We start from the raw sequence: 16,325 nt of genomic DNA, 5'->3' as shown, positions 1-16,325 counted from the left end.
AGTGGTTGACCGCTGGAATAGTCTTCCACTTCAGGTCACTGAGGCCAACAGTGTGCCTGATTTTAAGGCCAAATGGGATAGACACGTGGGATCTATTCACTGAGTTAGGTGGGGGAGGGTCATTGCAGTGGGCAGACTAGATGGACCGTGGCCCTTATCTGCCGTCTATTTCTATGTATGTTTCTATGTTTCTAGTACATAGTTAATGCAGGAGCCTTACTGCCTCCTAAATAGGTGATGTAACTGCTCCTAAGGCAATTTTTAAAATGGCCAAATGCTAATTGTAACTAGCTCATGGCCATTAATGAAAATAATAGAAAAAAATAGCTTTTTTTTTTTTTAACAGCTGTGTTACAAATAGCCTTAGTGCATGGGAAAGACCTGCATAAGGACACACTAAAGCCAATTTTTACCACAGCTTAGTAAAACCCTCTGTTATCTAAACTTCTCAATCTGAAACCTAAAAGCAAACTCATCTTCCCTGCAATGGGGCTTCAAATGCTAATACAAAAAATTTAACTTTTAGCGTTTATCTGAAATCCAGAAGAGCCATGCCAATGCATAAATGCATAAAAAGATCATCCAGGCTTGGTGACACGCCATTTAATACACAGTGGTCTGAATTCTGTTAAGATGAACTACGGTTCTTTGAATTTATTTAAAAGATTAATATCCAATTCTGTCTGAGAATAAAGAATTAGATTATTTGTCAATGTTTTATTTTATTATCTCAATTAAATGCACGTAGGCCCGGATTCTATAAACTGTGCTGCTATCGCATTTCAATCATGTGATGGTGCCATTTATAGAATCACAACCATGTCACAGATAGGCGCCAGAAAATATAAGCCAGGGTTTTCAAGGCCTACATTTCCGGCACCTATCTGTGATGAGAATCACAACTACAGAGGAGCCTACCAATGCCTAAGGGTACTTCTGGCATTAACCATGCTTGTTTTACCATTAGGTTCCCATAGGTGCCTCTGTAGTCATGGTTCTGGCGCAATTTGTGGAGACACCATCTTTTTTTTTTTTTTTTTCTAATGAAATTTAATTGCTTTTAAATAATGCGACATATCACGTCAGTTAAAGGCAATTAAACATGGTGCCTAACTAGCGGCGCTGTTTAAAGAATTTGGGCCTTAGTTCCTTTGTAGTTAATTCCTTATGATTCTGCCAGAAAACAGATCTCTACAATAATACCTTTAGTCATTCTTTCATATAGAAAAGTCAGTTTTGACACTTTATCAACAGAACACTTATGTTGAAAGTTCAGAAGGCACCTGTGATCTCTCTATTTTGTAAAGGTAACATAGCACATAACAAAATTAATTCAATATTATATAATAATACTTATGTTTACAGCACTTTAGGATGAGTGCAGTGCTGTACAGTGGTGATATGTATTCAGATACTACTACTGCTATTTAACTTTTATATAGTGTTGAAAGGTATACACAGCGCTGTACATTTAACATGTAATAGACAGTCCCTGCTCTGAAGAGCTTGCAATCTAGTTTGGATAGACAGACATGACATATGGGGCTCCTTTTACAAAGGTACGCTAGCGTTTTTAGCGCATGCACCGGATTAGCGTGCGCTACCCGAAAAACTACCGCCTGCTCAAGAGGAGGTGGTAGCGGCAAGCGCGCCTTTTTAAAAGTAGCCCATAGAGGTAGGGGAGTTCCTTGCACAGAGAAAGGTAGGAAGCACATAGGTAATTTTATGGTGAATGGGAGTTAGAAGTTGAAAGCAGTCTCGAAAAAGTGGGCTTTTAGCTTGGATTTGAACACTGATAGAGAAGGATCCTGACATAATGACTCAGGCAGTCTGTTCCAGGCATACGGTGCAACATGACAAAAAGGAAGGAGTCTGGAGCTGGCAGTGGAGGAGAAGGTAGGAGGGACTTATTGGATGAATAGAATTCACGGGGGGGGAGCATAGGGGGAGATAAATGAGGAGAGATATTGAGGGGCTGCGGAGTGAATGCATTTGTAGGTTAGTAAGAGGAGTTTGAATTGTATTTGGAAATGGATGAAGAGCCAGTAAAATGACTTGAGAGGGGTAATGTGAGCTTACATTCTAAATCAGGGGTGTCCAATCTTTTGGCTTCCCTGGGCCGCATTGGCCGAAAAAAATGTTTCTGGGGCCGCACAAATGCGCAAACGCTGCAGCAAGACAGAGGAGGGAGCCGGCAAGATGGTAAACAACCTAGGGACAGCAGAGGAAAACACTGCATCGCCCTCGACCGGGGCCACACAAAATCCTTCAAGGGGCCGCATGCGGCCCTCGGGCCGCAGGTTGGACACCCCTGTTCTAAATGGATTCTAAATTATACTCTAAAAGTAGCTTACAGTCTAAATGGATACCTGAGGCAATGAGAGAGAAAAGTGACTTGCCCAGGGTCACGTAGTCAATGGCAGAAGTGGGACCTGAGACTTAACTCCCTTCGGGCCCTCAATCTTTCTGCTCAACCTGTTATGTATAAGGGAGGTTGGGAGGGAGGGGGAACTTATGCATATATCATAAGGTAAAGACATCTTCAGTAAGTTTAAATTGCATAGCATTAGCCTGCTATGTGGAAGAGACCAACACATCCAAAAGACAGAAAAGAAAAATTTCAAAGGAAACTCTTAGGAAGAGCAGTTCCAATTAACCATCCCATCCAACTTGTTTGCCAGTCTATTCCCAGGCAGCAGGAGGTGAACCATACTTCAGAAGCTCCTGATTAGAGGGCGACCTAAACTGGAGTTCTCAGCTTTATCCGAATCAGCAGCCGAAATTTGCCATACCTACCGCATTTTAGTAAAAAGATCCCCACAGTGTGGGTAATCCTTGAATTTAAATGGCTGCCGCGGAACCAACAGATCCCTGTTGACTTTGCTTTTGCTTAAAATGTTTGCTACCATACAGACACAGTCCTTTTTCTGTTAATTTTATAAAAACAGACTGACTGTCCACTGAAGCATAAATGAACAAATTAAAATAATGTTAACAGATGAAATTAAAATGTAGGGCTACATTTATAACCACTAAGCCATATCTATTCTTCTACAGATGGAGAGAATCCTTCAAGAAACCACATGGCTGAGGGGGGTTATAACAAGCCTGTTCACCACACTGTGATAAAAACCGAAAGTTCTGTAATAAAAGCAGGAGTGAGACCAGAAGCAAGAACAAATGAGGATTATGTATCGCCCCCAAAATACAAAAGCAGTTTATTGCATCGCTATCTCAATGACTCTTTACGGCATGTCATGGCTACCAATGCAGCCATGATGGGTAAAACAAGGCAAAGAAACCACTCTGGATCTTTTAGTTCTAATGAATTTGAGGAAGAATTAGTGTCTCCATCATCTTCTGAAACGGAAGGCAATTTTGTCTATCGTACGGGTAAGACCTTTTAATTTTTTAATGTGTTTCAAAGTTAGCTTCAGTATTCAGTAGCTGTATCTGAAACTGGATTGAAAGGGCTCCTTTTACAAAGGTGTGCTAACAGATTTAGCATGCGCTAAATGCTACAAAGCCCATTTTATTCATATGGATTTCTTTTAGCGTGCACTAACTCCCTCTTTTATGAAGCTGCGTTAGGCATTTTTTTATCGTTGGCCATGGTGGTATTAACTCTGACGCTCATAGGAATTCTGTGAGCATAGGAGCTAATACTGCCACAGCCGGGGGGAGGGGGAATCATGCATTAGCTCACCTTAGTAAAAGGAGCCCTAAGACTTTAATATTGCAGTGCATGTGGAGAAAAGGAAGAAATGAGGAAACATTACCTTCTAGTGATTTTCCTGCATTTCCATGATAATGCTTGAAAAGCTTTGATTCTGGGTATGATCTTCCGATTTCAGTACCAATATATTTTTAAAAAACACCCTAAAATTCAAGATTCTGCATGCAGTACAATCCACAGAGAAAAAGGAACAAATATATTTCTTCCTGAACAGTGCAAAAGATAGGCAGGAGATTAAAATGCTCAAAACTTGACACAATTCAAACTTGAAAACAAAACCATTCCCCCTATCTTTGTTGTCTCCCTCCCTCCATGCTGTGCCTCCCTCCAGCGGGTTTCTAACCTTCTGGCCAGCTCCAACCTGGCTGTTTTATGTGGCCCACAGTCTGCTGCCCCCCTCCCCCCCCCCAGTGTTATCTTGTGGCCAACTCCCTCCTCCTCACAGCTGTAGTGTGCACGGAGCTTCGTGCAGTGTCTTCTTGTGCATTCTTCACCTGAACCGGAAGCCTTCTCTCTGTTGTCGTAACGTCAGAAGGAATGCTTCTGGATGAGGTGTGGGACGTGTGAGGAGCCGCTACACGTGGCTTTGTGCACATTACGGCTGTGAGGAGGAGGGAGCCCGCCACAAGATAAAACTGGGGGCATCAGACCGTGTGTTGCATAAGTCAACCAGGCGGACCGGATTTGGCCCGCGGGCCTTGAGTTTGACACCTGTGCTTTAGACCTTAAATTTGATAGGGTCACACCTTTATTCATCGGGTTCTGTATCATCAACAACCTGAATATTTGCACTAATTTAATAAGATTTTATTATCCCAGGAGAACATTAAAATCAATGCAAGATGGCAGACTAGTACTCCCGTCAGCAAATAGTGCCAAATGGCAATTTACCAGAAAGAAAACTTTTTATTTCATTGGCTCCCAATTATGGAATCGTCTACCAATGGACATTAGATTAGTAACCTCACAGTCATTCAAGACTAGACTGAAGACCTTCTATTTTGAGGGATCATTTGGGAAGGATAGTTTGTCATCTGAAACTCCTCATATCTATTGAAGAAAATTGGTTCAGTGCATTATTTTTATTTATTAACTAGTCTTTAAGCCTGTTACATTAACGGGTGCTAGAATAGATGTGTAGACTTTTAGCACAATGGGGAGCTGAGGCATTTTTTTCTTTCTGTCCCATGTCCAGCAGTAGCCCTTCTCCCTTCTTTTTACCTCCCCCCTCTCCAGTAGTACCCCTTCCCTGCTCCCCCTGTCCAGCAGTAACCCCTCTCTCTTCCTTTTACTTACCCATATTCAGGCTCCCATTTCCCCTTTTACCTTCCCTATTTCCACCTTTTTCTCCCCATCCAGCATCATTCCTTCTCTCTCTCTCTCTCTCTCTCTCTCTCTGCTATCCCATCCAGCATGCTGCTGTCTCTGTCTTGCCCTCCATCAAGAATCACCCCATCTTTCTCTATATATTTCTTCCCTCATCCATCACCAATTTATTTGTCAATCCCTAGTATCCCTTCCCCCTCATCCAACATGGCTCCCTTTGTCTCTGTTTCCCCTTTCCAACATCCAGTGCCATCCTTTTACAAAATTTCAAGTTCAGTGACAGAGCAGCAGTAGTATCAGATGTAAAAAGAAAGTCCACTTGCTGCAACTGGAAGTGGCCCTTTCCCCCTTCTCAGTTCCTTCAGCAGTACTGCTCCCAGCGATCATCCTTGCCGCTTCACTCGAGCCCGCTATCGCGATGGAGTAGTAACTGCACCCTCTGCCTGGGTTTCTGCACCCGGGTGCCCACACCACCCTCCACTTTCTCTCCTCCTATCACCCAGATCCCTGGGCCCTCTCCTCCCGGCCTGGCTCTCCCCCTATAGCGCTTCACGGGAGGAATGGGGTCACAAAAACTATAGGGCGGGAGCGGCCGCTCTCAACCCGACTCTTTACCTGCTCTTCCTGGTCTGCCCCGAATAAATAAAGAGAGAGAGAGCGAGCAATCTACAATTTAAAAAAGGCTACTGAGGATCGCGGCTGGCTGTAGCGAACCTCGCAGGCGCTAAGCACCTCGGTAGCACGTTCCCTCTGACGCAATCCGGTGCGTCAGAGGGAACATGCTACTGAGATGCAGAGCGGCCAGCGAGGTTCGCTACAGCCAGCCGCGATTCTGAGTAGGTTTTTGCTGATAGAAGAGGCCTTCGGTGGACTCCACCAGTAGGCCTCCCTTTCTTTTCCCCTCCCCCTTTCCAACAGCACCTCTTCGTGCTCCTCTTGTCCAGCAGTAGGCCTCCCTTCCTTTCCTCCCCTTTTTCTATCCCCCCAACAGTCCAGCATCTCCCATCAACCAAGCATCTCCCCTCTGTCTCCTCCTGTCAGCCGCTGCCATGGTGTTCAGCTCCGGCGCGTTGCTCAAAGGCAGAGCAGCGGGAGCAGCGCCACCAGCAGCAGCGCTTCCGGACACTGCAAGAGCCCTTCTCAAGGGGGCGGGACAGGCTGCTGAGGAGCTTCGGGGGCTGCTGCTGTTAGCCCTTGCAGAGACGTCTTCCGATATAGGTTCGATTTTTACATGTCACCGCTGAGCTGGCGGCAGTGTCAGCGCCGCTTTCCCTCTCAGCGGGCCGGGTTTTTTTTTTTAATTTGGAAAGCCGCCACCGCAGCTCCTCTCTCGATCCTGGTGCAGTTCGAGAGAGGAGCCGTTACGATGCACAGTGAGAGCCGGGGGTGAGGAAGGCCGCCGCAGCTGTGTAAGTTATTTTTTTTTTAATTTGAAAGCCGCCGCTGCAGCCGGGGCCGCGCATGCGCACTCGTATTTTCGCGACGGATCAGGGAACACGTTTTTTTTAGTGCGCATGCGCAGCCTATCATTTTATTATATTAGATTCTCTATAGTGCATTCTATCTAGAGCTTCTATCTAGTGCTTTCCTATCTCTAATGGAGTTCCTTTCATATATTATTTGTATTATACTGTAAACCGCTCTGCTAGTAGTGCCTTCCTTAAAAGTTATATGTTCTAGGAGAGATATGATCTTTTCTGCCACAGCCCCTCAAATCTGCAATTCACTTCCATTTAATATAAGAGAAGAAAAATCACTGAGCAAGTTTAAAAGTCTCCTAAAGAGCTGGCTATTCAAGGACGCTTTCCAATAGATTTGTTATAACCTATAATAGCTTCAGGACAATCTAATAGAATTAAGCGGGTACCTGTTCCCCAACCTTCTGTGTCTTGACCCTCCCATGGTTTTATTTTTACTTTTATTTTTTTTAGAATTGTATTTATGTCAATTGCTGTCAACCGCCTCCCTTCTTACATATATTACTATATTAGTAGTGAATGTTATGTTTATCGGTTTTTAATATTTTACTTAATTTTTGAACATGTAAATCGCATTGGATTTGGACTATGCGAAGTAATCAAAGAAATTAAATAAACTTGAAATATGCTGATACGATTTAACAAATGCTAATTAAACATAAACATAAAATCACCAGACAACAAAGGTAAGATAAATTATTTTATTTGTAGTTTAATAATTGAAATATGTCAAGTTTGAGTATTTACATCTGCTATCTCTGTATTGCACTGTACAAGGCGTTCTTTTTAATCACGATTAATCACATGATTAATTGTGCAATTAAAAATTATAATGACATCACCAAAAGTCTTGCTGCACTAACAACATAGTCAAGAAAGGAATTCTGCAAGGAAGTGAGGGTTATCACTTGGCAATCAAACAAAAAATACTGCTGGGTCCCAGGTAATAGCTTGTCCAAATCAGTAAAAAAATTGGGCTTGTGTATCAGGAAAAAAAAAAAAATTTAAAGTACTTACAGAGAAATTGGTGAGGAAATGCTGAGAGCTTATCAGGGGATGAGCCCATGCATAGAGCATGAAGCTTGGGAGAAGCTGCACAATAACAGCTGTTTCATTAAGATCTCCAGAATTGTTATTGTGAGCTAGAGGAGAGCAGAGAGTTTAAGGCAACACAAGGAATTGGAAAAGAAATGGTTTGTTGCTGCTAAGTGAAAATTTGTATATCTGCTTTGGAGTTTGTGTGTGTAGAAGGAGTGGATATTTTTGAAATAATATTTCCTGTAAATGTTTGATTTCATGAAAAATGCTGCAAATTAAACTTGCTGAGATATATACTGAGAAAACAGTAAAGCAGGATACAGCTGAGGTTGTGTGAGTTGTGGGTCAAGAACTTATCTGATACCTGCTGATTCTCATGATTTATTGAAATTTCTAAATTACATTTGCAGTTATAGTTCATAGGAAAATTGATAATTTTTAAAGTGTGTTTCAGAATTTAAACTGTATTTTTATGACCCCTGTGGCTAAAAAGAAGTATTAAGTACTGGGAAATAGATAATTTTAATCCCTTCATTGTGTAAGACCACTGATTCAACTCAGATTGCCTAATATTATGGTGTTTACAGCAAATGTTTTGTATGTAATTTAGTATTCAGCTATTTTTCTGCTGAAGTGCATCCCTGCAGTCCTTTCAGATTACAAATCTGCTGAGTCCTTAACCAGTATACACCAGTGTGTAAAGTTTGGAGAATCTGAAACTATTTTTTGAAGGCTAAGGGGCTCATAATAAAAAAACCCACGTCTAAAATGTGGCCTTTCCCATGCCTCTAAATGCATAGAGCGAAAAAAGGTGTTTATAGAGGAGTGGAAAAGGCGGGTGGTGGGCCAACCTACACCTAGGCGTACAGCAGGTATAACCAAAACATTTGACAGGTTGCCTAGTCGGCACTTCTACATTTTGACTTAGACCAAGTCAAAACAGGTATAAGTGGCGAAAAAGGGGCCGCTGAGCTGATGGCGGCTGGCGCGATCAACTCAGCGGACCGGCAACTTACACCCCCTCCACTGCAACCATCGCGGCAGGAGAGATGGCTCATCTCCCCTGCCGCAATATGATCACCTCTCTACCCGACCTGCCGCAACCCGCGGCAGGAGAGATGTCCAATCTCTCCTGCCGCGATTCATCACCCCCCCCCGCCCCCCAACAACGATCCAGGCAGGAGGGATCCCACTTGCAGTGTTCCCTCTAAGCTGAGCAGGTGTCCTCCAGCTGCATTGCTACCACTAGGGGGTGGAATATTTTCAGTCGCTAAGGACAGGTATGTTCCCTGGAGTCCTGCAGAACTTGCCTGTCCCTCACAATTGAAAAATGTGACAGTAAAACAGCACCCTCTATTGGTGAGACTGTGGGTGGAGGACTCCTGCTCAACTTAGAGGGAACAGTGAATTCCCAGGCCCTCCTGCCCTCGACAAATCCCCCCCCTCGACCGCCCCCCCCGATCCCCCGATCGGCCCCCCCCACCCCGGCCCATGTGCCTAAGGCCCTGCCCACAGGAGGGGCCTAAGGCTACTGGGCCTATTCCGGTTGGCCCAGGTGCCTCAGGCCCCACCTGTGGGTGGGGTTTGAGTCTCTTGGGCCAATCAGGCTCCCTCCTGCCCCGATCGTGTTGAGGGGTTCGGGATGCCGCGGAGGCAGGAGGGCTTGGGCTCCCTCCTGCCCCAATCGTGTCGGAGGGTTCGTGGGTGCCACGGAACAGGAGGGCTTGGGCTCCCTCTTGCTCCAATGTCAGTGGAGGGGGGGGGGTCGCAGCTCGCAAGGGCAGCAGGGCTTGGGCTCCCTCCTGCTCTGATTGTGTCGGGGGTTCGGTGGTACCACGGGGTAGGAGGGCTTAGTCCTGTCTGGATCATTGTAGGGGGGGATTCTGTAACCGGTGTTGTTTTTGACAGACACCAGTTACAGAATCCAGCTTTTAGGCGAAGGATTGGCTCCTCCTTCGCCTAAAAGCTTTTGTTTTGGACGCTTAGGAGTTAGGCTTTTTTTAGGTTGATTATATGGTGTTAGTGTAGACGTAGTAGTGGTCTGGGCGTTTAAACAGCTGAACGTAGAGGCAGGCCATTATTTATTTTTTTTTAAAAACCTCCTTTTGGACGTTTTTTTGATAATGGACATTTTCCCTGCTTCTACTTTCAACGTTTAAGGCATTAGGACAAAAGGGGATGTTTTTTTTATTATGCCCTCTATATGTTCTTATGAGACCTGAAAGTCTAAAATATTTAAGAGTGGTCTCTTGTCTTGGAATTCTGAGAAGTTCTGTGGTGCAGAGCTGTTTCCAGTTAGTATTCCTGATATGTTTGTTTGTTTATTTATTTATTCATTCATTCAATTTTCTATACCATTCTCCCAAGGGAGCTCAGAACTGTTTGCATGAATTCAGGTACTCAAGCATTTTTCCCTGTCTGTCCCCATGGACTCACAATATACTGGCAGGCTCTGTGGTAGAGAGCTGCATGGGAACATATCTGATGGGAATCCCATGGGGTTTCCCCCTGGGGTCATGAGGATCATGCAGGGTTCCCCAAGATCTGTGGGAATCCCTCAGGTATTCCCCCGGGGTCACAGGGATCCCACAGGGATGGAGGTACCTCAAGGGGCTCCCAAGAGTGTACCTTACTAACTCCTGCTTCTTTCTGCCCTCCAGTCTTACTTAACCCCTCCACATAGTTACATGTAGCCCTCCCTGTATGCCACCTGCAGCCAACCTGGAAGTCTTCCCTCCAATGTCAGAGGCAAGGCTTCTGGGTCAGCCATGTGCAGCATATAAGAACCATCACCCACAGCCCTGCCAAGAAAGAGTAAGGCAGAAAGGAGGCGGCCCACCTGGAGGCTCTGTCTGGTACACATTCACGGGAGGAGGGCACAAGTACATGGGCTACAGAAGGAAGGGAGGGAGCAAGTGAGCAAGCATGTTGAGACAAGGAAGAGAGAGAGAGAGAGGGGGGCATGAACTTGGCACAAAGGAGGAAGCATTTTTTTTGGGGGGGAGATGTACCCTAGATCCCTCTCTCTATCTCTTTCCTCACTCCCTTTGTAGCAAGGGAGGGAATGAGAGAAAGAGATGGTAGACAATGTGAGAGAGAGGGAGACATGTTGTACATGGGGGTGGAGGAGAGAGGAAGAAATGCTGTGCAGGAGGAGGGAGGGGAAATAGAGGGAGAATGAACCGGGATAGAAGGAAGTAAGAATGTTGTGCAATTGGAGGGAGGGAAGAGAGAAATGGTAGGAGGAATCAATGGACAGCAACTACTTGAAGAAGGAGGAGAGAGGTGAATGTGCGTGTGGCTGAGCCTCATATAGTAAAGAACAAAGCAGCACAGTGGCTTTAACATTGCTAAATACATGTATAGCCAAGACTATTTTCAAAGGGAACCCATGTCAGATTTCAGTTTCCGAAGACCTCCAGCTGAGAGAAGAAGGAATACGGTTTTAAGTAATCTATTTTAAGCATAATGAACCAGGCTATTACAGTTGAGAATGCTTAAGTGAAAGGAAAAGGACTCCTGAGAGTAGAGTAATGGAAACAAGAGAAGATCCTGAAGAAGGCCCATAAGGTTTAACTAAAAGCCTGATTTTTCCAGAAACTGGGTCTGTAAGAAAAGAAACTCCTAGTGAAAACAATTCTTCAGTACTTAAAGTGTGAATGCAACTGGCAGAGGTCATGTGGAAGAAACAATCATGATATAATTGGGCAAAGTCCAATTACTGAAGCAACAATTTGTGGGGTGATAACCTTATGTATATTGGATCTGATGTGTCAACAATGTTGAAGGCACATTTTTGAACAACATTTTGAGCATGTGAGAAAACAAGAAGTGAACTGGATAAAATTAACAGCAGTTGGTGGATTGAGAATTCCCATCAAGGGATGTACTGAAACAGATACTGAATGTTTGGGTCAAACCTTCCCTTCTAAGTGTGTCTTTATAGTAGAAGATATGGAATCAAAAGAGTCTACAACTATCCAATGAGTTATTGGGATGAATATTTTGTAAGATGTACATGATGTTATTTTCAGAGTTAAAGTTCTCATTTGATAAGAATTCTGAAGCTAAATTTTTATGGGAATGTTAAATGTACAGCGCTGCCTTTCAGCGCTATAGATATGATAAATAATAGTAGTAGTAGTTCAAGAAAAGAAAGAATTAAGAAAACCTACTGAAAGTCTGAGATTTTCCAAGCTTGTTAGAAACAAAGGAGTGTATGTACTACCACTTTCTGAAAAAAATATTTGTGGGAAAGTATTATAATTTTGTTATTCATTGAAAATTGTCCTGTGGCTGTTATTCCAACTCGGAGTCAGTCTGCCTTCAATGGTGATGGTTGCCCATATACTTGCAAGTGATAACAAAGACAAAGTATCTGTTTGTGTGCTTAATTCTGGAAGGAATACTGTTTGACTTCACGTTGAACTAGAATAGCAGAGATCATTGGTCCAGAAGAAATTATATTTCTCGAAGTGTGCCATTTTAAAATTGATCCATCAGAAGAACATCACGTATGTGTGGTTAATGTTAAACCTAACCCTGATCATCAACTTGAAAACTCTTAATCGCCTTTCTATTAAAGTTGATTGAGATAGCTTAACTGAATGGCAGAAACAGGCTCTAGAAGAAATACTGAACAAGGATCAGTCAGTTTGTTCTGTTTCTGACACAGTTATTGGTTACTCTAATGTTATCCAATATGGGATTGATACTGGAGATACAATTCCTATTAAACAACCCTACAGGAGGGTTTCTCCACATATTTTCCAAGAATTCAAGAGACATATCCAATATCTAGTTTCCCAGGGAATCCTCAAGAACAGTATGAGCCCTTGGGTGTCACCAGCTGTGGTGATTTGTAAGAAAGAGGGAGGTGTGAGATTCTGTTGTGAGTACTAAAAATTAAACATCATCACTAATAAAGATGTGTGCTTAGCTCTCAGAACAGAAGAAAGCTTGGATGTTTTGGGAAAAGTCAATTTGTTTTCATCATTGACTAACCTCAGGTTCCTTCCAATTGGCTATGAAGGAAGATATCATCCCAAAAACTGCAGTGACAACACCGTTTGGCCTTTACGAATGGACATGCTTGCCTTTCAGCTTGTGTAATACACTGGCAAGTTTCCAAAGACTCTTGCAGACTGTTTTTATTGATTCAGTATTTGAAATCCTGTTATTATATTTGGATGCTATATAGATATTATCAGATGGATTGATAAACATCTTGAGTACCTAGAAATTGTGTTTCAGAAATTAAAGGAGAATGGATTAAAGTTGAAACCCAGCAAATGTACACCACTGTGTAAGAAGGTAAAGATTTTAGGACATATTGTCTCCAAAGAGGGTGTTGCAGTAGACCCTAAAAAAAAAAGTCTACCACTCTTACCAGTTGGCCCATTCCAAAGACAGTATGTGAAATCCAGAAGTGCGTAGACTTCGCCAATTATTATCGAAGGCTTGTGCCAGGTTTCGCACAGTTTTCTGTGCCTCTTCATAAACTCACTGGAAAAGCTAAAAAGTATAAAGTCCTACCTCTGTTTAATTGGACCACTGAATGCCAGCATGTATTTGATTACGATTCGAACAGAACCCTGTAACAGGGGAAGAAAAACGTTGTAAGCCAAAAATGATCTCCCCTGCCCCACAAGTAGAAGGGTGAAGGGGAGAGACAGCTCGAACAACACAACACAACGCCAATAAAGCAACTAAATGTGTTAAAGGAAAGCCCCCAGTCACACATCTTGCACAGAGGAAGGACTCCTCAGACTCCAGCTGTCACAAGTATAAACCCAATAAAAGGTATTAACTGTGAAACATCCCTGGGTTAACCTTGTTTGAATTTAATGTGATAAACCAGTGCACAAACCAATGTGCTAAAGGTGAAAAATCAATAATAATAAAGTATAGCAGATTGTAAAAGCTGTCTCTACCCCTCATCTGGGGAAAATGAGCAACCAAAATCAGCCGAGCAGGCACAGGTGAAAACAAAATCAACTGCAGGAAGTACTTAGCTTCTCCAACGTAGCAGAAAAAGTAGCCAGCCAAAATAAAGCTCGTCCAACGGGACTCTGTTTCGAGGATAAAAATCCCCTTCCTCAGGAACCGGCCAGGCTATCAGAATAAAGTTTTAAACACCGGCCCCAGATAGTATCGCAAAGTTGAAAATGGCGCTGCATGTATTTGAGACATTGATTCAAAAGCTAACATCAGCACCATTATTAAGGTTCCCAATGTTTGATCATTCTTTCATTTTAACAACTGATACAAGTGCCCGTGGGCTTGGTGCAATTTTGAGTCAAGTACAAAATAGTCAAGAGCGAGTGAATGTTTACTTCAAGCAATAGATTCCGCATTCAGGTGGTTGTTGCCTGGTTGATAATGCTTATTTCAACTGCTAGATTATTTTACATAGACACAAATAATAGACACACTCCCCTTATCCACACTTCTGATACTTTCACTTCCTCTATACCAATGATTCTTAACCTTTTTTGAGTCATGGACCTCTATAAGAATCTGATGAAAGCTAGGAACCCACTTCCCCAGAAATATTCACATAAATACAAGTTTGAATGCAATGAATATAATGCACTTTATTTGTTGAGATTTGATTGTTTCATACATATATGATATATACAAAGCATTATTAAACTTTAAAGTAAACAATCTAAAAAACCCCACTCCTTTTTATGCAAAAAGTAATAATCACTCATTTTAATTATGAAATGCAATCCTCTTGTGCAAATTAAACACGGACCCACTAGGGGTCCACAGACCCCAGGTTAAGACCCCTGCTCTATACATTTCTATATAATTTTGCTTCTGTTTTCTATTTTTCTCCATTCTCCAAAACTTTCTCCATTGGTTCTGTGAAAAACTGCTGATGCTGGAAATACATTTATAAGCAGTGGAGACAGCCACAATGGTGTACACTGCAGGATTCAATAACTTGTTCCTAGATTTACATGAAAATTCAATGAGTTCAGTGCCCATAGATAGGCACACAATTAGCAGAATGATTATAGAATAGAGCTTAATTGGCGCTATTAATAATTGAACTTAAATGCTAATTGGCACTAATTAGGAGTTTGTACGTAACTTATCAACTCATCTAAACAGTTTGGGAGAGACATGGGTGGGTCAGGGGGTGTGCCTGGCATTTAGGCACTGATTTATATAATATTTACATTTACCCCTAATTGCCAGTTGGTAGGCTTGAGTTAGGCACCAGAATGCAGACTTAAGCAAGTATCCTATAATGCCAATTCCATATGGAACTGTTGTTATAGAATTTGCACTTAGCACTCTGTATCTCAGCACCTGTCTTATGTGCCATTTACTGAATCTACCTCATACAACTATTTTTAGTGTTACAGATCTTAGGGGTTAAAATAACCTCTTACAAATTCTTAATCTCTTTAGTTCTGTGATAGCAAGTGAATAAGGTTCAGGATATCTTCTGTTGATGGTTAGTCAAATTAGTTTACAGTGAAATGCTGGAACATCTGTATAGATGTGGTGTTTCCAGGATTAAATCCTAATAAGGCTGACTCATCCTCTTGACTTTCTGTGGTGGATACAATAAATACCAATTGTAATTGGGTAATAATGCATGTAATTAAGTAATTTGTTAAGCCCTCTGAATAATAGTGCTTAATAGGAACGGAACTAATGTTGATATTTCTGGTGTACATTATCCTTAAAGTATGAGGGATAAATATGTTTATGCTTATGTATAATTGTTAATTCCAAGATATCTAGAAGTCTAGGTGAATACAACAGTATTTTGACTTGGCTGTTCAAGTGCTGCTGTAATAATGAGTCATTTTATTAACCTGGAATATACCATATTTTTCGCTCCATAAGACACACCTTACCATAAGACGCACCCTAAATTTAGAGGAAGAAAACAAGAAAAAAAAACCAGGACTTGCGAGAACTGGGCAGCCCAGGCAGGAGTGCGGAAAGCTCTCCTGACACACTTATGGCTGACACACTGCTGGACCACCAGGCTATGTGCTGCATTTTAAAAGGTACAGTGTTCAATCTACCAGAGAGACCACATGACGGGCGGGAGTCCACCAGAGAGACCACATGACTGACTGAAGGACAGGTGGGTCCACCAGAGAGACCACATTTGGAGACTATAATAATGCAAATATTGAGCCTTTTCTCCAACACCAACTCCAGACTCTGTCCCTTCTTTCTTGCTGTATGCTTGGAATAGGTTGACAGAGTCCATAGACTGTTATTGAGAAAAACACAGGGGAAGCCACTACTTGCCCTGGATCAGTAGCACAGAATGTTGCTACTCTTTGGGGTTCCAGAATCTTGCTATTCTTTGAGATTCTGCCTGGAATCTTGATACTCTTTGGGGTTCTAGAATCTTTTGTTACTGGGGGGGGGGGTTAAAAGGTACGATGGGGGGATTTAAAATGTACTGGGGGACAGGGTGCAGAGCCTGGCAAGGAGTGTGGGGTTGGGTGTAGAACCTGGCATAGAGTGAGGGAAGCTGGGTATAGAGCTTGGTGTATATATTAGTACACAATTTAGTTCAGAATGTTTTTTTATTGTTTTCCTCCTCTAAATCTAGGGTGTGTCTTATGGTCAGGTGCGTCTTATGGAGCAAAAAATACGATATAACCCCCCCCCCCCTTTTATGAAGCCGCGTTAGGTTTTTTTATCGCAGGCCACAGTGGTTTTAGCTCCGACACTCATAAGAATTCTATGAACGTCGGAGCTAA

At 42.6% G+C, this 16,325-nt stretch overlaps 1 protein-coding gene across 11 annotated transcripts in view; it reads left to right on the top strand.

The window, feature by feature from the left end:
• The window catches only part of MKX (mohawk homeobox), a 149,423-nt gene that overhangs the window by 28,760 nt on the left and 104,338 nt on the right, over nt 1-16,325 (top strand). For 10 of the 11 annotated variants that reach the window (XM_033931431.1, XM_033931423.1, XM_033931433.1 and 7 more), the window contains exon 5: nt 3,058-3,393. In XM_033931431.1, coding sequence (XP_033787322.1) covers nt 3,058-3,393 — 336 coding nt within the window. Of the gene's footprint in view, nt 1-3,057; nt 3,394-15,447; nt 15,636-16,325 lie in introns of those variants that run through there. The other variant, XM_033931432.1, reaches the window with a different exon arrangement.

This window comes from Geotrypetes seraphini, chromosome 2 (genome assembly GCF_902459505.1).
Source record: "Geotrypetes seraphini chromosome 2, aGeoSer1.1, whole genome shotgun sequence".
Taxonomy (NCBI): Eukaryota; Metazoa; Chordata; class Amphibia; order Gymnophiona; family Dermophiidae; genus Geotrypetes; species Geotrypetes seraphini.
The sequence above is the reverse complement of the archived record's forward strand: the minus strand, read 5'-3'. Positions and strand labels throughout refer to the sequence as shown.